The 20,918-nt window shown below is 56.3% G+C and overlaps 1 protein-coding gene across 1 annotated transcript; it reads right to left on the minus strand.

Annotated features, from left to right (window-relative positions):
* Positions 1-1,249: 1,249 nt before the first annotated feature.
* Positions 1,250-19,361, minus strand: CPA5 (carboxypeptidase A5). The gene is made up of 11 exons (XM_041002123.1): positions 19,299-19,361; positions 18,295-18,376; positions 16,362-16,496; positions 9,511-9,609; positions 7,528-7,629; positions 6,975-7,076; positions 6,523-6,633; positions 6,088-6,178; positions 2,363-2,562; positions 1,883-1,967; positions 1,250-1,464 (listed from the first exon to the last, which is right to left on the minus strand). The coding sequence occupies exons 1-11, from the start codon at positions 19,310-19,312 to the stop codon at positions 1,277-1,279; spliced, it is 1,209 nt and encodes a 402-aa protein (XP_040858057.1). The 5' UTR covers positions 19,313-19,361; the 3' UTR covers positions 1,250-1,276.
* Between the last annotated feature and the right edge of the window lie 1,557 nt (positions 19,362-20,918).

Consider the following 20,918-nt stretch of genomic DNA (forward strand, 5'->3'; position numbering starts at 1 on the left):
AACGGAAGAGCAAAGATCTACACCCCTGCTTCTGAAGGATGGGGAACATGAAAGACCCAAGAAACTGGCAGAGGCGCACGGTGCCTCACGGGGCCCCCTGAGTGGCACCCTCTAACCCTCTTAGGCAAAGCTGCCCCTTCGCACCTGGGCTGGCCTGGGACAGCTGCTGCGGAAGTGACGGCCATGACGATGACCGTGATGAAAAGGAGCGAGAGGACACTGGTGCACGCCGAGCTGGCTCCCACTGTTAGATTAAAGTTCTGCTTTCACGTTAATATTACGCGCAGTTAATTCCCACAGCCTGATTCTTTACTGTGAGCCGAAAACACCAGACGCAACGAGGTATCTTAGGAGGTTTATTCCAGTGGGACAGAAATGGGACTGGGTGGTGGGGAGGTGAGGATGAAGGGAGGTGAAGTGGTGGTGGGGAGAGCCGGAAGAAGAGCTGCACCTGGGGGCCTTTAGTCACTCAGGTGAGCCGCAAGGTGTGGGGCAGGATGGGGAGGGACTGAGGCCCCTGGGCATTGGTGCCTGAGACTGTCACAGGTGATTGCCTGAGAATGATTGGTGAGTGGGCGGAGCTGGGGAAGGAGCTGGGGGATTGGGGTGGGATTCTCAGGTGAGATGCCGGTTACATCTGATTGGTGGACGGCCGGACTGGCGCGGATTTCGTGAGCTGCGAGGAAGAGGAAATGGCGCCGTGTCCAGGGTGGGATATGGAATAACTCCTTGTGCCCACTTGCTATGACTGTGCCCCCAAGGCCATGGGTGCCTCTGAGGGACCTTGCAGGAGCTCACGGACCAGTGACTTGCTTGCGTTTCATTCTGGGAGAGGGATCTTCTGAGTGAAGCCCCCTGAAACGCAGCCGCGCCCCTCTTGAGGGAGACTGGAGGAGGAAGGGAGGCTGCTGGGAAGCATCTGCCTGCCCCATGGAGAGCAAACTTTCCCTTGAGCCTTCTGCACTTGCACGCGCCGCTGGGGCCACGGCAGCCAGGGAGCCCCGGGGGTGTAACTTCCATCCTGGGAGAGAAGGCTGATGGGAAATGCTATCTACAGGCACGGCCAGCTGTCCCTGGGGAGTGAGGCCCAACCTGGTGTCCTTTCCAATGCTAAGCCTCAGGAATGGCAAGTCGTTAGAAAGCATGTTCCAACCGTGCTTTATTTCCTATGGGGTCCAGGCAGGGGTGTGGGCTGAGGATGGAAGGCTTGGGTTTCAGGAGAAGTCCTGCCCCAAGGAGGAGGGAAGAGCCCTCCTGCTCAGGGCTGGGTAGGGTGCTAGTAGGGGTGGGCCCAGGTGTGCTCCATGATGGTGAGGAGCGCCAGCCACGTCTCCTGGGCCGTGGGGATGATCTGATTGGCCGGCAGCAGGAAGCCGTAGCGCCCGGTGTCACGCAGCTCAAAGCTGAAGGCGTACTTGATGCCTCTGTCGTAAGCCCAGTCCACGGTGATTCCACTGGCCACATCTAGAAAGGGCCGAGAGGTGCCCCCAAGAGGGTGCAGCTACAGGCGGAGATGCACCCCAAATGGTGTAAGTGGGTCCTGGAGCCAACCCCCCGGCCCAGGTTGTGCCCCGCTGCCTAGCTCAGACCTCATCGTAAATGACGCCCTGACCATCCAGGTCACCTGCAACTCTACACAAGGAAAGCTTCTCCCCCACCCAATAGACTTCAGAGTAAGACAGGAACTAGGAGCCTCAAGTTCACGCTGCACAGAGCAGCCATTCTCTACCCTTCCATCCGGGTGTGGATGGCACTGGTCACCCTGCTAGATTCAGGGAACTGGCGGGCAGCTCGGAGCTGCCCCAGGTGTCCCTCCCGCCCCCCGAGTCCCAGCCCCAGGTGCCTGTGGGTCTGGAGCACTTGCAGAGGCGGGCTCACTCACACAGTGTGGCGCTGATGCTGCCAAACATGTACTCGATGCCGTGGACTTCATGCAGGGCCTTCACTGCGCCCTCGGCAAGCTCGAACTGCAAGGAAGACACTCCGAGGCTGAGAGGATGCTCAGGGCGGCCTGCTGGGGCCACGCACCCAGAGGCTGAGAGGACGGCTCAGGGCAGCCCTGCCACATCCCCACACCCAGAGGCTGAGAGGACAGCCCAGGGCAGCCTGCCGCGGCCACACACCCAGAGGCTGAGAGGACGGCTCAGGGCGGCCTGCCGGGGCCACACACACTCAGCTGTGAGCCTCGGAGTTCCATGTGGCCATGTGCCGGGCCCTGGCTTCACCCTGCTTTGAGGCCCATAGCCTCCAGCTGCCTTCTGTCGTGCCTGGGGCCCTGGCCTCTGTCCCTGGGCTTCAGACACATTCAGACTTTCCAGGGAAGGGGTCCCCTTCCCCCCAAATCCAGAACGCACAGCCTCACCAACTCCTCCTGGTTTGCAGCAGGTTTCAGAGTGTGGCCGTAAGGGTACATGAGCATCTGCGAGTAGCTGTGGATGGAGATCAAGGCCTTGAAGTTCCCGTGGCTTGTGATGAAGTTGGCAGTGGCAGCCACCTCCGGCTCCGACTGAGGAAACGGCCCGTGGTAAGTCTCTGAGCAGGGGTTGCTGTTAGAACCATTTCCTGAAAGTGAAAGAAAACCACCCAAAAGTTCACAATTCCTGAGCGTGGCAGAGACACTCAGGGCTCACAGAAGATGCCATGTTTCCCAGGCTCCTCTGCAGTTTGGCAGAGGTCATGTGACTGCCTCTGACCAATGAAAACGTGAGCAGAAGTGATGACGTAGTGCTGGTGTGGGACTGTTAGAACCAAGGCTAACTTCTGCGCATTCTCTGTGGGTGGAAGCAGAGCATGTTAGACCGAAGCAGCCCCCTTGGCGTCCCTGCAAAGAGCTGCTCACGACAGTTGCCCAGGCCCACTGGACTCTGAATGCACGGAAACTAAGCTCTTAGCACGTGGAAGTCCCTGGGTTTGGAAGGCTACTGTTATTGCTGCATACTGTACTGACACCCTGCAGGCACGCGGCTGCCCCACAGCCCAGCAACTCCAGAGCTCTGAGGGCCTTCCTTGGCTTGCTCCTTCAGTCAGATCCCCGCTGAGACTGTAGAATGGCAGGCCTGTCCCAGAAGGTGACCTCGCAGAGGAGGCCTCTCCCCCGCTCTCCGCTCCTGCCTCTGAGCGGCAGCCCACTGACCTGACCCTTCCCGGGGTCACGGTCACTGAGTGTTCACATGTGGTGTCTGCTTGGGCTTTGCACAGGTCTGGTCCCGGGAGCTCCGAGGATTTGGGGACCCGAAGGGGGATATCCTGGCCGCTCCGTGCTGACCCGGGGGCCACGGGCAGGCAGGTGTGCCAATTCTTCCTGGGCACCTACTCTGGGGGCTGTTGCTTCCGCTTTTTTCCACAAGCTCAATTTGTCACTATCTCCTCCTTGAGCCTTTGCTTCTGCCACCTCCTTTCTTCCTCTTCAGCTCTCCCGCTCCCCTCCGCTCCCGCTCCCCTCCGCTCCCGCTCCCCTCCGCTCCCGCTCCCCTCCGCTCCTGCCACAGAGGGCTGGGCTGGGCTGCTCAGATGTGAGGAGCACGTGCGGGAGAAGCCATCTCAGCTCCTGCTCTCCTGCCTCTTGCCAAGCCTGGTCCAGAGGCCGGGCTTTCCCCAGCTCCTGCTTCAGTTGCTTGTTACTGTCGATTTGGGAGGCAGAGAGACAAAGAAGGCGCTTTCGTCCATCCGTTTGCTCCCCAGGTCCCCACAACAGCCAGAGAAGGGCCAGGGGGAACCCCTCTGGGTTTTTTCTGTAGGCGGCATGGGCACGAGTCCTGGAGTCACCACTTGCCACCTCCCAGGGCACACACTAGCAAGAAGCTAAACTAGGAAGTAGAGCCAGCACTTGAACCCAGGCATTCTGCTAGATGGTTGTAGGCGACCTAGGTGCCATCTTAACCACTGTGTCAAATGCCTGCCTCCTTTTTAACACCTTCTCTCTGCTGGTTCACTCCCCAAAGCCTGCAACAGCCAAGGCCACAGTCAAAACCCAGGAACTCTGTCCAGGTCTCCCACATGGCAAGACTGGAGCCAGCTCCCGCTGCCTCCCTACCTGCGTTAGCAGGAAGTTGGAACTGGGAATGGAGCTAGGACTCAAGCATCCTAACTTACTAGCCAGACACCCCAACTTCTGAAGCACCCTCTTCCCCCGCTGAGGAAGCCAGAGCACTAGCCTTGGCCAGCCTGGACAAGAGGCTGCTCCGCAGACCACCTAAGCTCCTGCTGCAGGGGATGCAGCAGCCTGCCCCTCCCCCAGGAGAAGGGTGGGCATGGAGGAGAAAGCTACACACAAGTTCACAGCAATTAAATTAAAGCAAAATTCAAACAATAAACAGAATCTTCCTCATCGAGTTGCTAGCCCAGGCACACACACACACTACTTCTGGCCGTCAGCCGGCCCAGAGGCCAGTGTATCATCAGGAGTGCCCCTTCCTGGTTTGCCTGTCTCTGCCTGCAGTGGGGATCCAGGCTTGAACGGGATGTGTCTGCGGAGAGCAGGGTGGTGGGCAGCCCCTCAGGTTGCAGTAGGCCGAGCTGACAGTGGTCCTGCTTGCTGTGTCTGCTGGGAGCGCCTGCACCTGCTACACGCGAGGAATGAGAGCGAGCAGCAGATGGGCAGAGCGGGAAGGCTGAGAGCTTTGTCTGCGTTTGCAGCCCACGCACAGAAAACAGTTCCCCTGCCAATGACCAGGTGGCTCTGTCCAAATATGGAGAAACACTTCAGGCCATTAGTTCTGGTTTGGGCTAAGCAGAATAAACTAATCTTCCCCTGACCAGAGGGGAGGCAGCTGCCTGGCTGCCTGATGCTCACAGTCAAGTTTCTCTGAGCCTGCCCCTTTCACAGGTGCCTACTAATGGATTCATTAGCTATTTATTTTTTCCTTCTCTAAAAATGTAACTTGTAGCAAGGGGAACTCTCTGGAAGGACACGATGAATTATTCCAAGCAGTGACCTTGGGGTAGTGGAGGACGCGCGCTTTGGGCCCCTCTGGGCTTTTCTGTTACTGTTTGGTTGAAAAGGTCCACAAGGGTTATTTTCTTTAAGAGGTAGTTTGTTTTTCTGCCAGCTGGTACACCTCTGGGCACTCAGGCCAGTCAGCTCGGAGCGGCCCATTTGGATGTGGAGGCAGAGACACTGCACGCATAGCCCGTCTCCCTTTCATGACTGGGCATGCTCGGGCCCCGCAGCAGGGCCTCACACCCAATGCCATCAGGCCATCCTTATTTTTTTTATAGACCAGCCCCCAAGAAGCCGAATTTTCAAAGCAATGGACAATCAGATCTAGACTGTCCTGTTGCTATTGCCCGATTTGGCCGCCTTCCTGTGGATCTGCTTGTCCATAGAATGGCACTGTGGTCTTGGGACTGTGAATACCACCTCCTGGGCAGGAGCTATGTCTGGACACTCCCTCCTGGCTGGACCCCTCAGTCTACTCATCACCTTGCTGCCTTCCAGAGCCCATGGACCTGTCTGTCTCCCGGCTGGTCCCGTGCCCACCCTGCACCCCGCATGAGACCCTTAGGAAGGAACACAGCCCAGAAGGAAGCCGCCCACCCCTCGCTGGGATCACACAGCCCTTCAAGTACCTCCTGATTTGTAATGGAAGCCAGAGTCAAAGCAGCCTTGACGGTAAGGATTTGACTCACTCTATGTTGAACGATTGTCTAGCTTCCCAGAAGGGCAATTTGCAGGCCACAGCTCTCAGGAAAGTAGTTGAGAGGCATTTCCATGCAGTATCCTCTTCAGGGAAGGGCTGGAGGCATTTTAGGGGCGCTGTACGCTCTTGGTTTCAAACAAATGGCAAGGCTGCATTGTGTTTCTTTATACATCACTCTGCTGGATTTAGGATTTGACCCTTGCAGCTGGTCGTGATTCGGGAGCCAGGAGCTCCCTCGACGTGGTGCACAGAGCTGCATCTAAAACACACGTGCTGCCAATCTTAGGAACGTGCTCGCCTGTCCTTGGCCATGACTCAAACATGACTAGCTAACGATGACACTCGTCCTGTGCCTTCCAAGTTATGCGTCAACATGATTGACTACGTGGGAGAGCCTGCTAAGCACCAAGAACTCTAGCCCTGCCCCCAGGACAAGCAGCCACTGTACCTCCAAAGCCTGAATTCCAGTTCCTGTTGAGATCCACACCAATGCAGAAGACGCCAGGTCTGGTGGACTTGTTCTTCCGCCACAAGCGGTTCTGAGAAAGCCCAGGTCAGGTGACCACTGGGCTGGTTCCCAGAGTTAGGAGCCTCTGACAGCCCGGCCTATGAAGGGGTTGGTGGGGCAGGGAAGGACCCTCTGGAGACAGGCTGGGGATGGCGTGGGAATGAGCAGGTAATTTTGGTTGAAGTCGGTCTGGGGAGAAACCGTGTCACGGACCTCTAGCCGTAGTTTTCCCCGGGCAGGGGGCCAAAAGCCAAGAGGCTGCAGCTGCAGGACCTCCCACCCTCAGGGAGGCTGTCTGTCAGAAGCCCCTGGAGGAGCTGGCTCACAAGGACACAGGAACCTCTCCCTGTCCGCCACGCGTCCCAGTGCCCTCACCATGCTGTGGGTAAAAGCAAACCCATCAGGGTTGGCGACAAGCTCTATGAAGATGTCCATGGCATTCAGAATCTCCATCAGCACACCTTCTCTTCTGTATTCACTGACAATCTGCAAGAAAGGGTGAGAGACAGGAGGCTCTTCTGGGCTCTCCCCGGACATGCAGCAGGGCACAGACACGGCCTCTGGCTCCAGGGAGATGCAGCATCAGGCTGTCAAGTGCAGCCTTTGTGCAGATCCAAAGACTTGGCTGTCAAACAAGTGGAAGGCGAAGCATCTGTGTGGCTTCTGTGCTGCAAAAGGGCTTGCATGTGGTGGCTGTTCTAAAGGGCAGGAGGGGACCAAACGCCCCACATTTCAACCAGTCTACTCTTTCAGCTGACAGTAAGTGCCCTTACATAAGCGGGCAGCCCCCCTCCCCATTTCAGCTTTTTGCTACAGATCCTTCTGACCTTCTTGGCAGTCCAGATGCCTGTGGCGTGGGTGATCCACTCCCGGGAGTGGATTCCTGTGTCAATCCAGATGGCCGGGCGCCGAGAACCTCCCGTGCTGAACTGGAGGAGAGGAGGGTGAGCAAGGCGGCAGTGGTGCTGTCCTGGTCTGAGCATCAGGAGACCAGGGGTTTCCTCACCACTAGACCTGGTGTGCTTAGCTTGAGCGAGCGTGCGTGCAGGGGCCTCCGCACACCTGGGTTGTGCCTAGATGTGAGGTCCCTTGGCCCTGCAGTGGTACTTGTGCTGGGTAAAATGAGCCTGCTGGAGCTCAGCATTTCCTAGGGTTGAAAGCACGTTAAGTACTTCTTTAATCAGCACAGAAATCTGGTGGGAATCCCATTGTCGCCTATCCATGCACAACGAGGGTGGGACCCTTACTGCCACAGTCCTAAAGCTTGCACATACATCTTGCCTTTCCCCACAGCTCCAACCTTGCCACCACCTGCCAGGAGCTTGATCTTGTCGCAGAGGTTCTCACCATGTCAGCTGCCACTCGACAGTGAGATTTTACCTTCAGCAGAAGAATGGAGCGATTTTCAAAACTGTTGCCAATGTGAATCTTTGAGATGATGTCTGAATGCTCAGTGACAAAGTTGTCGATCCAGCTATATATCTGAAACCAATGATACTGTTGTGACATAGCCATTAAACAGGGAGAAAGGTGGCCCTGGGACCTCTCTGAACATTCGCCTCAATGCATCCTACTCAGCGTGCTCCCATCTCCCACGGGTCTGAAAGAACAGGGATCCAACATTTCAAAAATCAAGGTCGTAAAAGGCGAGAGATTGGTACAGTCTGAAGAGAAACCAAGCAGGCTCTGTTGTAAAAGGAGAACGTGGCAGCGCATTTGGTGCTGTAGCAGAAGAGAACTAACTGGACAACTACCGCAAACAAACGATGACAGCACAAAAAGGCTCAGTGCATGGAGCCAGTGGACCCTGGGAGGGTGACGTCACCCTCGGATCTGTGACATCAGCAGCATTTCAGAACCATCCAAGCCACCGGGACAGAACCCTCAGAGCACGTCCACGTGCAGGCTCTGGTTGACAGGAGGTGGGTTCCTCATCCCTAGGTGCTGGGACGTGTAGAAAGTCGTGAGTGGTTTCTCCCCTTCCCCCAGGAACAAGAAGAAATGGCAAATTTGGAAGCAATGAATTCACCCGATTTTCCCTAAACCTTGATCCTTCCCACCCTGATGAACCATGTAATCATTATTACAAAAATAATGTTAATTAATTAACTTCAAAAATCAAGGTAGGCACTTGGTGCAGCAGTAAGCCACCGCTTGGGACACCCGTAGGTCGTATTAGAATGCCTGACTTCGTCGCCTGTGTCTACTCTCATTCCAACTTCCTGCTGCTGTGGACCCCAGGAGGTGGGGGATGCCCCGATAGTTGGTCGCTGCCACCATGCAGGAGCCTGAGATGAAATTCCGGGCTGCTGCCTCAGCCTGACTCAGCCCCAGCTGCTGAGGGCATTTAGGAAATGAGACGGCTCATCCGTGCATTCTCCCCTTGCTTTTTTCAACTCCCTCCACATCCCAGGGCATCAGATAAAGTTTTTTAAAAATGTTTAAGAGGAAAATTCATTGCAAAATCCAAGTTGTCCGAGGCATCAAGTGTGGTGTGCCCGGAGTTCCAGGCTCCGCGTCCCTGGGAGGAAGAGCATGCCTTGAGTCTGCTCAGCCAGCCAGGACGCGCTGCCTGAGTGCCTCTCTTGGAAGTGCTCTCCAGCCTTTGGCCCATGCAGCCACTTGACTCAGTGCACAGGCCTTTACTGTATTTTACTTTCCGTCGCTGGCAGGGTCCCCCACCAGCGGGATTCAGGCTTTAGTAACTTCACACATCACTAAGTAATGGCAGTCTTACTCATGCTCTTTGTCTTCCAGTCTATACGAGGACACTGAATCCTCCAGAACAGGTCATGGGAAAGGGGGAACATGACAACAGTAACAGAGTGGACAGTACCAAGAGTGTCCTGCTTCATGCATCAATAAGACCTGTGCCTTCGGTCTGTTTCAGGACGGTGTCCCCGTGCCCTCCTGTGTAAACAAGCCACACATGCTCACCTTCCCTGGCTGTTGCTACCCGTGAGTTTCTCTAAATGGAGACAAGTCTAGTTCCGTGGGACTTGCTCTCCAGCGTCCCTGGCTTCCTGCTCCTTTTACCCTCAAGCAGCCACAGCTGTGGCCATTGAGCGCCATCCCTGGCCCGGAAAGGTTGAGACCCCTCGGTCTCTAGCCAGAGGTTTGGCTAAGCAGGTCTGCTCTGCTTGCCCCGTGCTGGCCTGTCATAGGGCATGGTTGGGCCCTGTGCCTGCCCGGGGCTCGTACTGTTGACCCACAGTCCCTTCTAACTGAATGTCACTTCTTGTCTGCCACTCACTCCCCACAGGCTCCCACGTACGCTGGAGTCCTCCCTGGTCTCTGCCTCAGACTACAGACTCGAAGGGATCCACGCAGCAAGTGACAAGAGCATGGCTGAGGAAGACCCACCTCCTCCAGGGTGTGGTAAGAGGAGTAACTGAAGCTGCTCGTGCTGCGCTCCAGCCGGCGGGACTTTGCCATGGCCTCTCTCTCCTCATCCAGCAGAACCTGGGAGACAGGGACATAGAATGGAACACAAGGCAGGGCTGGAGCACGCCAGCACAGCCTCTTCTGCACGCTACCCCAGCCGGCTGTGCAGACACAGTGTCAACACAGAAAAACGAGCCCCTGCAGCAGACAGGGGGACAGGTGCTGGGTTCTTCATGCTGCCATTTCCCACAGGGCCCGGGGCATGCAGGACAAAGAGCTAGGTTCTATGTCTGCTTCTGCAGCTTCCTCAGCTTTAAAACTGGGAGAGCAAAATCTTCCTTGCTAGCGCCCAGAGTAAACGGGAATAGCAGGTGGGAAAATGTTTTGAAGATGTTCACGGTTCTGCTGCCAACACTGCTTACTGTGCAATCAGGACCCGGTGGAAACACGTGGGTGCAGAGAGCGCCTGGCTGGGAGCAGAAGGCTGCTCGGACCCTGGCATCATCAAACTCTACTACCAGGAAGTAGCCCAGAAACTGGCATCCAAGCCAGAGCCAGTCCCGCACATTAATTTCCTTTGTTAAAGATTTGTTTGTTTGGAAGGCAGTCAGAGACAGAGGGAAAGAGAGAGAGAGCTCCTCTTTCTGTTAGCTTGCTCCGCAGATGACCCCCACTGGCCAGTGCAGAGCTAGGCCAAAGCCATCAGCCAGGAGCTTCATCTGAGTCTCCTCCCGGGAAGGGCCCAGCCACTCAGACCATCTTTCTCTTCTTTCCCAGGAGCATCCACGGAGAACTGGATCAGAAGTGGAGCAGCGAGAACATAAACTGGCACCATGTGGCATCTTGGGCAGAGGCTTAACCCACCTGCTAAGCTGCTGGCCCATTTATCCAGTCACGTGTCTCCTAAACGTAAGTATAGATGCGCTGAGAGTCTGCCCCGGGCATGTCTGACACTTCCCCGGGCCACAGGGAGGACAGTGGCAGGCCTGGTGCTGGGTCGGTCACTCACTGCTCAGACCAGCCTGGGACACTTTTCCCAGCTTGAATCTCTGTGAGGTGGTCAGGTGCCCTCTAGGCACCTGTGCTGCACCCAACGAATACCACAGAATAGGATTTGAAGCAGTTTTTGTTTCTTAATGTTTACACTTTAGTTCTGTGTCCCTGCTGCTTCAGTGAGGAGGGACTTTGAAGCAGCTTCCACTATGTGCCCGCGCTGAGCTCTAGCTGGACTGGCTGGATTTCTGGGTGAGACAAACATGGCTGGAAGGGACCTGCTCCCCGCCAGCGATTGCAAGCACCACCTTGGGAGGCTCCAATCAAAGCAATTTGTCTTCTTCCCAGGAAACCACCCCAAATCTTAGCTGTCCAGCGTGACCACTGGGGGCTGGCATCACCAGCTGTGGGCAGCAGCTGCAGGGGGACAGCAGCTGGGCCAGGCACAGGGAGCCAGGGCCCCAAAGTCTATTTTCCAAAGGTTTGATGAGAAATTGGAAGGAAACCGAGAATGGTCCTTCCCACGCAGCCGCAGCCCCAGGGACCCCCACAGGAAGAGGAGCTTGGAGGCAAATGGGAAGTCAGCCCCCAATGCAGACAGCTTCCCAGACACCCTCGGAGCCCTGAGGGTGTGCGTAAGCTTCTCACGCACTGGGGCCTCACGGCCGGGCCCCGAGCCCAGGAACATTCATCTACTCTGGCCGGAAAAGCACACATGTGCTCCCTTCCCAGGGCTCAGGCCCAAGAGGGAACAGGAAGGCAGCAGTGGTCCCAAGCACAGGGGGTCATCACAGCCATGCGGGGCTTCGCAGGAAAAACTCAACCAACCCAGAAGTCAGCCGCCTGCCTCCCTGGGAACCGCACCCGGGAAGGAAAGGCTTTGCGTAGGTCCGTTTCTGCAGGAAGGAGGAGGGCACGAGGCAGGAGCAGCAGGCCCAGGGTGGGGGGAAGGGAGCTTTGCACCCCTCCCCAGGTGAAGCTGAGGCCTGGACAGCCACTCAGCTCCTGCCATGGGCATCAGGCATACCCCATGGGGACACAGGGTGTGGCGCCAGCTATGCAACCAGGTAGTCTCTTCTGGGCAGCATCTCAGGCCTTCTCCTCCAGGCCCGACGTTTGCAGTAGCTGCCACTGGACATGGAGGCAGCACAGAGCCAATGTCCTCACGTTGGACACCCTCCAGTGTCAAGGCTGACCCCTGCAGCGTGGCTTCACCGCTCAGAAGAGCAGAGTAAAAGTACAACAATGCTGCAAAGCCACAGTGCTGACCCCTGAGGAGGCAACGGCACCAAGGCAGAGAGCCTGGGTCCGGGGTCTCTGACCCAACCCTGACACTGCCACCAACTGGGGCAAATTACTAACATGCCCAGGCCTCAGCTTCCTCACTTTGGGTGAGGACCGCGTTATCATGTGTTTTAGCCAACCCTGAAAAGTGCTTCCCCAAGAGCTGGAAGGATAATACTTCCAAAATACTTCAAATATTGTTGAGCACATCGTAAACGCTAACAGCGGCCTTGGGCGACTCCGGGCTCTGGAAGAGCCCTCCCGAGGGAGCGTGGCAGCTGTAGCTACGTGCTCGGCAAGCAACAACACTGAGCGCAGTGCCGGCTTCTCGTGAGGCCCCTCCTCTCGCCATCACTGCCCCTTTCTTCCCAGCCTTCTCTGGTCCTCCCTGCTCTCCTGGCTCCTCTCTAGAACCTCCACCCAGCCCGACGTGGTCCAGTAGCTCTTCCAATTTAACTCGTTGCCATCCCACAAGCAAGCACCATCAAGCACACATTATGTGCCAGGTGCTAAGCACATAGCAGCCAACAAAACAAACTGCCTGCCCACAGGGAGCTGTAAGTCTAGTGGAAAGGCAGAGAATAAGTGAGAAAGAGGATATTAAAGCAGGACAAATGCTGGGAAAGTGCGGCAGGAAAAGGGAAGTAGGAACCGAGTTGGTGAAGAAGATGAGGGTAAACTTTAAAACGGGAAAGATGCCACGTGTGTGGCTCGGCAAAGCAGCGGGAAAACAAGCCATGCGGCTGTGTACGGGAACAGCATTTCAGAAACAGGGATCAGCCAGCCCCAAGTCTGGACGCGGAAACCAGTGCTGGGCCTAAGGCGGGAACAGGCCAGGGAGGCCCCGCGTCAGGGTGAGGGGATGCTTGGTGCTGGGGGGCGGGGGGGTGGGGAGAAGGCGATGAGGCCGCAGAGCCCTCTCAGGTACTGTAGTTTTCACTCCTGATATGGAAGCCACTGGAGGTCTTGAAGCAGAGAAGTGACTAAATGAACCTGCATGTTTTATAAGGTTGCTGTTTTGAAACCAGACAAAAGGAGCAAGAGCAGGGAGGGGGTGGACAGTTGGAAAGCTGCTGGAGTACGCGAGATGAGCCAGGCCAACAGGCTGGCTCTCGGTGGGGGCGCTGGGGGCGCTGAGAGGGCAGAGCTCAGGAGACCTCACGGGCTCCACTGATGGGTGGGATGAACATTAAGGACTCAAGGAGTAGATGTCTCTCCCTGCAGCCGGGACACCTGTGTCCCCCATCAGAGTGGCCAGGTTCTTTCGCTGCCCAAGTCTGCTCCCGACTCCAGCTTGGGACACAGCAGCTGATGGCTTCAGTGGCTTTCGGGTCCCTGCAGCCTGTGCGGAGACGCGGATTGCATTGCATGTCCAGCTCCTGGCTGCAGGCATTCGGGGAATGAACTAGAAAATGTATGATTCTCTGCTTCCGATATAGGTAATTCTTAAAAATTTAAAAATAAGAGAATGGCTACAAGTTTCCTATCTGAATGAGCAAAAGGTGGGCACTGCTGTTCTTGAGCTGGGGGCAGCTGTGGAGGAGCATGTGGGAGATGGGCAGGCACCACACGGGAACACCGAGCAGGGGGTGAGCCCAAGGAATCCAGGAGTCAGGAGGGAGGCATAGATGAGAGTCGTCAGCAGGTGTGGGGTCAGAACACAGCCATCCTGGGCAAGGGCAAGGAAGAGAATCCAAGGCTGAGCCGGACGTGGGAACTAAGCAAAGCACCATCCAGGGCAGAGCGGTGACCCGGAGCCAGACAGGGGACGTGCCTGAGCTGTACTGTCCAAAGATGAGCACTCAACCTTGACCACCAAGCCAGACCAGGCGTTCCGGAAGGTGACTGCTGAAATGAGGGCCAGACAGACTAGCACAGAGGAAGGGTGGGCATGGCAGGCGTGCTCGGTCTGCAGGGAAGCAGAGGGACAGGCTGGTGGCTAGAGGGGTCAGGAAGATGCCCAGGTGTGACTTTCTCTTTATGCTGGTGCGAGAGGGGCTGGTGAAGCAATATTTGCACAAAATTGTATTCCACTCAGGATGGCCAGGGCCTGGGCGATTTCTTTGTTTTTTTTTTTTTTTTCTTGTGCTTTTTCCTTATTTTCCAAATTATCTAACATGAATATTTATTAATTTTGTAATCAGTGGGAAAAAGAGCCATTAAAATCCACAGAGCTAATTGCTCAAGTGAGGTTTTTCCATGGTGACTCATCCTAGGGAAAAAAAAAAAAACCCAAGGAACTGAAAAGGAGGAGGAGGTAAAGAAAAATGAAATGCAAATAGAACTCACTCAAAATCAGATAATTTTTGCCTGGCCCACTGCAATTTCCTCACCGCCCTCCCGCCTGTCAGTCTCCCTGGTCCCGTGGCCAGCTCAGGGCTGTCGCAGTGGTGTTTGTGAAATACAGCTCCTATCCTGCCCAGGCTCCCCGGGGGCCCTGCCGGTGTTCAGGGTCAAAGCCGCAGCTTGCTGCAGTGCAAGGATAGCCTGTTGCCAGTCAGCGAGGGGGCTGCCGCTCCCCAGCCCGGGCCCCTCTTCAGCCACGTAATCACCGCTCTCTCCATGTGCTTCCATGGCAACCGCTCTCCCCCATCCCCACTCTCCTTCCTGCCATTGTCAGCTCCCGGTTCCTCCCGCCGTGCTCCCATCCCCCACTAGGCTCCCAGGCGCCCTGGATAGAGGCGTTGAATGTTTCATCTTTGAGTCGCTGGCATCTTCCCCAAGTGCAGCACGCAGTAGGCATGTCTGCATCGGGGAAGGAATGACCCGGTCTGATCACCTTCCCCCCCCCACCGCCATCCAAGCAGAACACTGCGCTGCTTTCCACGCTCCCTGGAGCCGCTCTGCCAGTGCTGAACTCCCCCCACCCCCTGCTGGAGCCAGGGGCCCCTGGAAGCCAAAAGCACTGTTCACCAAGGTCCCTCCCTGGACATACTTGTCCTGAGATGGCCACCAGGTGAACTACGCCCACAGAGTGACTGAGCGCTCACTGTGCCGCATGCCAAGACAGAGGCAAGCAGAGGCTAGGGGCAACCAGGCCTGGGTGTCATTAAGCCCGCAGCCAACAGGCTGAGCAGTGCAAAGGCCCTAGCCACCCTGCAAGCCAGCAGCCTGGCCTCCACTCTCTGGATTCGGGCCCCGTCACCCCACAAGTCCACCCCACACGACAGCCTCTGCCCCGTGCAGCCGCCGGAGCCCCAGTGTTACCTGGAGCGGGCAGGCAGAGGACAGTGGTGACCGCCCTTCCTGACCAGGTTAGGGCTCAGGGCTGAGAGGACGTTTTCCTGGGCTGGGCTAGGCGGGGGCAACATTGGAGAGGACTTGAGGAAGGAGGACAGCCTGGCGGGGGTGGGGGCTGGGGCTCAGAGGTGACTCCAGGGCTGTCCCTGACAGGGAGAGACGGGTCGTTGCAGACCTCCGCGAATCTGTTTGCCAAATGCTGCGGGGGCTCCCCGGGGCGGGGCAGAAGCCAAAAGATGTGAACTTCAAAACAGAGGTCTGGCCTGAACAGGAGAATTCAGCTCTGTTTCTTTTGATGTGGTGGCCTCTTTTGTCTGTGGGAGTTACCCCCTTTTTTTGCTAGTGGGGGATTTAATTAGAGAAGCAGTCCCCTCCCACATGTTGAGCGGGGAAACAGCTGTGCCTCCGGAGCAGCCGCCTTCGAGTGGCCCCAGGAGCCCAGCCCTTGCGCCTGGGAAAGGAATGCAGCCTAATGCATTTATCCCTTGGCATGCAGTGTCAAGTGTGCACTCCAGAAAACTGTGTTCCCACACTCTGAGCCCTTGCAGGAGCGTGCGGCTGGACAGCGTGCTTGGCCGTGAGGCCGTGTGAACACAATCCCACAGGTGCCCAGCCAGGAGGGGCATCCTGGGAGAGGGGCGTCCCCTGAGAGGAAGGGGGAAGGAGGCTTGGGTTCAGAGACACAATTAAAGTACGATCCCATGATGTTCAGAAAAGACCCCATAAGACATCTTAGAGAGCGGGGCAGGAGGCTGGGATGTTTAGGCTGCAGGTTTTCTTTAGGGTGTTGAGAAAAGGTGGAAGGGTTAAGTCGTTTCAGCTGAACACAGGGTCGCAGCAGCCTCATTGAGAGGATCGAATCAGGACCCTCCAGGACAGACAGCTGACAGTGCCTGGGTAAGTCCCAGCTCTGTTGCCATTCCGGCTGATGCATCTGGCAGACAGCAGAGATGGCTCGCGCCCTGGGGTCCCTGCCCCCCAAGTGGGAGAACCCAGGAGACAGCAGAGGATGGCTGGAGCCCTGAGGTCTCTGCCCCTTAGGTGGGACAACCCAGATGCAGCTCCTGGCTCCTGGCTCCGGTCTGGCCCAGCCCCAGCTGTTTGGGCGTTTGGGAAGTGAACCAGCAGATGGAAGATCTCCATCTGTATTATTCCTCTCTCTGTCACTCCGCCTTTCAAAGTATTTCTCCCCTGTCATTCGATGAAAGGCCACAGGATGCCCATTTTTAGACCTGTGCGATTTCCCTCCACGTCACACCCCAGAAGAATATGGAGGGGGTCCTCGGCCTTGGTGTGGGGGCGGGGGTCCTCACCTGGATGTCCTCTATCATGATGTCATAGGCAAGGCCGTGAGACTCCAGGTAAGCTTTGATGTCCTTCAGTTCAGAAAAGGGAACCCTCATGTCCACGGGCAGGCTGGGTCTGGCTGGGACACGCCAGAAGTCCACCTCATTCACAAAGGAAAGGAACAGAAACAGCTTGGTTGCAAACTCTGACACGCAACCTGCGAGCCCCCGGGAGCCCGGTGCCCCCTCTCGCACACAGAAGGGCTCTGGGCCTGGGCCGACAGTCCGAGCCCCAAGCGCCAAGGCCAGTCTGGTGCCTGCTTTTCTTCCTTCCTTCCTTCCTTCCTTCCTTCCTTCCTTCCTTTCTTTCTTTTCTTTCTTTCTTTCTTTTCCTTTCTTCCTTTTTCTTTCCTTCTTTCATTTTTTCTTTCTCTTTTTTCCTTCCTTCCTTCCTTTCTTTCCTTAAGATTTATTTATCTTTGTTGGAAAGGTCGATTTGCAAAGAAAAGGAGAGCCAAAGCTCTCCCATCTGCTGGTTCACTCTCCAAGCAGCCACAACAGCCAGAGCTGAGCCAATCTGAAGCCAGGAACCAGGAGCTTCTTCTGGGTCTCCTACATGGGTGCAGGGTCCCAAGGCTTTGGACCGTCCTCTGCTACTTTCCCAGGCCACAAACAGGGAGCCAGATGATGGGAAGCAGAGCAGCCGGGACACGGACCACTGTACATCTGGGACCCCACTGTGTTCAAGGTAAGGATTTCGCCACTGAGCCATCGCACCAGGCCCAGGCTGGGAATTTCTTTGTCTAATGTCAAGCACCTTTGGTCTCAGCCTCCCTCACACATGGCAGTGCTGCCTGGATCCCCAGAGGTTCTTTACATGGTTCCTTAGGGAAGAATGCTAAGTTCCTTAGCATCCTCGGAGATGCTAACACAGACAAGAACCAAGTCAAGAGCAAATACCGGGACCAGCATTGTGCTGCATGTCAAGCCCCTCCTGGTGATGCTGGCATCCCATTATGGGTACCAGTTTATGCTTCCAGCTGCTTCATTTCCAATCTTGTTCTCCACTACCAGTTTTGGTGCTGGCCCAAGTACTTGGTCCCTGCCGCCCCTGTGGGAGAGCTGGTCGGAGTTTCTGACTCCTGGCACCAGCCTGGCCTAACCGTGGCTGTTGCGGGCACTTGGGGAATGAGGGAGCAGACAGAAAACCGCTGTCTTTCTGCCTCCTTTAAGTGTGCCTTTCAGATAAAAACCCAATTTAAAAAATAAAGAAGAAGAAGAAGAACTGCCAGCATCTCTCCCAGTCCCAGCAGGTGCAGGGAAGACTTGGTGGCTCCCACACCGTCCTTCACTACGCCCAAGCCTGCTTTCCAGTTGAGGAAAAGCAGAGAATCACAGGACTTGTGTGCGCTCTGCCAAGCACACTCTTCAGCAGGGTCAGGGCTGAGGCCATGTCCAGGACACCTGCTCATTCCCACACTCTCTCACAAGCACTACTGCCCTCCCCGTCGCACTGCAATGGAGAAAATGTTTTTTTCCATTGCGAAAACTTGTAGAGAACAAAATGTTCTTGGAAACAAACATTCAAGCTGATGGAGACAAACCCAACAACGAGATAAGCCACTGTAGCAGGGAACGGGCCAGTCCATTACCAAGCCACACGCCATCTCCCTCGGGAACGCACGTGTCCCCAGGTGGTTTGTGAACACTCCTGCTGTTCACAGAGCAGCCTCTGGTCAGGGGCCCTTACCCAGGACAGCAGAGAAAGCTGAAATACACAGCCAGAAAGGCTGCCTGGGTCCCGGCAGGTGTCTCCAGGCATTCCTGAAGAGGAACATGAGTGACTTTCCCGTAGCTCTGTGAGCTTCAGCAGAAGACATGAACAGGGCAGGGGTCAGGGGGTGGGAAGAGCAACTCCAGGTGCCAAGTGGGGGTTCCTGGGCCCCGAGGGAGGCCTCACCTTTTGGGGTTTCAGGCCCTCCAGATCCCTAAGAAGCGAAAGCTCCTTCTCGTCTTTGGCCAGGACTCGAAGAACCTGGTCTCTGAAAAAACACAGAGAGCGGCATGGATGCTGTGCAGGCGCTTCCTGGCAGGCCGGCTGGCTCGGGAGAGGAGACTGGCAAGAAGTTCTGGAAGGCAGGAGTGACCCGAGAGGCTGGGAGTGATAGAGCCCCAAGGACAAACCACCCAGGGGAGCGAATAAAGCCTGTTGGTGCTGCTGCTGAGCCAAAAGCCAGGACAGGGAGAGAGCATGGGGAAGGAGTGTGTAGTGCAGGGTGGCAGGTGTGTGTGTGTGTGTGTGTGTGTGTGCACAAGAGGGCAACAACAGAGTGGACATGGGGCTGGAAGGGTCAACAGTGACCCCAAGTGCTCTTCATGGAGGGTCCCCAAGTTCATGGTCTGTCCAAATCCCGTAGGAGAGATCAGATAATCCCACTCTATGTCATGTAAGGGCAGCTGAGCCCTTGCCTCTCTAACCAAGAGGCCTGCAGAACGAGGGCCAGGGTAGACCTTGACTGGCTCAGACCCTGGAGGGAGAGCGCCCCCTCAAAGCTGTGTCGACCTCTGCTCTGGGACCTTCCCCAGGGGACCCAGCATGTCATTCCAGAACTTTCTACTCCTGGAGAGAAGACAATAAGTAGCTGTTGAGGATTTACCAACTTCCTTAATATTCTAAGGAGAAGTTTGAACTCTTCACTCCCCCGCAAAAAAATGTATGTCTGAAAATAGTTGCCAGTGGTTTCGGGGCGCTCTGGGAGACCCGCAGCCCGAGCTGTGGATTTGAGGGGTTTGTAAATGGCCAGCTAGTCTGCCATGCAGCACCTGGAAAGGAAGTTGCAGAGCTGGAAGTGGGCACAGGATGGGAATCCGAGTCACTGTGTCTGCCCCTTGGTCAGACCCCAGCCACACAGTGGCCTCTCCCCTTGGCCGCACTGCCCTGCCCTCGTCCCCCTTGCCACTCACCCTGTGAAATTCATTTGGCCTAAAGCTGTTGCCAAGAGGAAGCCGCAGACGAGAGGCACCGCGTGCCCGGGGGGCAACCTCGGGCCGGTGGCAGGCAAGGCAGGGTCCTGCATGCTGCTTCCTGCAGGCGCTCAGGGCCTCCCCTGCTGCTCTGGCATGGTCCGGCCTCACACAGCACAGCACCTACAGGCCGGTAGGGCCGGCCTGAGACGGGGTCAGGCTCTCCCTCGCACCCGGCCTTGGGAGAGTGAGAGCCGCCCCCTCCGTCTCTTGGAGGAAGACAGAAGCAGGGGGACAAGGCCCTCCGCTTTCCTTTCCTGCTGGGGGTGGGGACACTGGCAGAGCCACCCTCAGGCCTCCAGATGAAGAGTGGCTGGTGGCCCCAAGAGGTCATGCCATTCCTCCCTGCTCCCTCCTAGTCGCCCGTCCTGTCCCCGGGCACAGTCATTCCTGAAAGTCCTCTGTCCTCCGAGCCAGCCACACACCGCATTCCCACAGGCCCAGAGCCTCTGTGCCCAACCTAAGCCTCAGTCTACCCGGCTGTCCCGGCTGACGATACACCCGCTCCCTACCTCACAAGGCTTGGGGGTATTAGAGGAGGCAGCTTGGTGAACTGGCTTGACAAAGCCTGCAAAATGTAATAGATTGTTATTTCGAAGGCACTGACTCTCGTCACCGCTGCATTTTAGCTCAGTTCTCCCGTCGCAAGGGGCAGACGGGGTAAAGGGAGCACGGAGGGGAAGGCGGAAGGGACTAGGTGTGAGCACGGAGTCAGGCCCTGTGCTCCGTCTCCAGGCGGCCACCAAACGCTAGGACAACCGACACACTTTCTGCTGGTCGTTATGCCAGGTCTCAACACAGGGCAGAGCCACTTTCACACACCAACCCCTGCATGGTGTGGGCACAGCAGGGAGAAAACAGCAGCCAGCACACAGAGCATTCGTGTCCGAAGGAGAAAGTTGGAGATGATCCTTGGTTGATTCAAATAGAAAATCCACAACAGGTGGGAAAAAGGCAAGACTAAATTCAACAAAGTTGTTCAGCAGACAGCGTCAACAAAAGGCCACTTAACCAGCGCTTCTCAGAAGCCCCCCTTCCCATCCGTACTTTCCCAGAATGGCCAATTAACTGGCCATGCGTGGAGAGGGAAAGCTCTTTTATCGACAGGATGTGCTGCTCACCCCCTCCGGCCCTTCTCCATTATTTCATGGTTCAGCTGCTCAGAGGCGCCCGACCCTCCTAGAACCCCCGCTCTGGGCATGCTCAGACAGGAACATCAACAGAGGGTTTAAGGACCCGGAAAAGAAAGCAATTACACTTTCCACCCAAGCAACATTCAGACTTAGTAACAACAGGAATAGAAGAATGCGCTCAGAAGCAAGAGCTCAGAAGTGTCAAAGGAAAAGGAGGAGACGGGGCATCAAAAACAGCCAGCGTCATCTGGTCCCAAAGCATCCACTGAAGTCACTGCCAACGAGACCGCTGGCCCTGAACTTGGTTAACGGTGGGGGAGGGAGAGAGAAAGAGTGAGAACAAGAGAGAGAGAGGGAGGAACCGCCCAGAATGCTTTCCTACGGCAGCACTTCCGGTAGAACCTTCTGTGATAATGGGAATGTTCTA

Source organism: Ochotona curzoniae, unplaced genomic scaffold (genome assembly GCF_017591425.1).
Source record: "Ochotona curzoniae isolate NIBS_2020 unplaced genomic scaffold, NIBS_Ocur_1.0 scaffold_2476, whole genome shotgun sequence".
Taxonomy (NCBI): Eukaryota; Metazoa; Chordata; class Mammalia; order Lagomorpha; family Ochotonidae; genus Ochotona; species Ochotona curzoniae.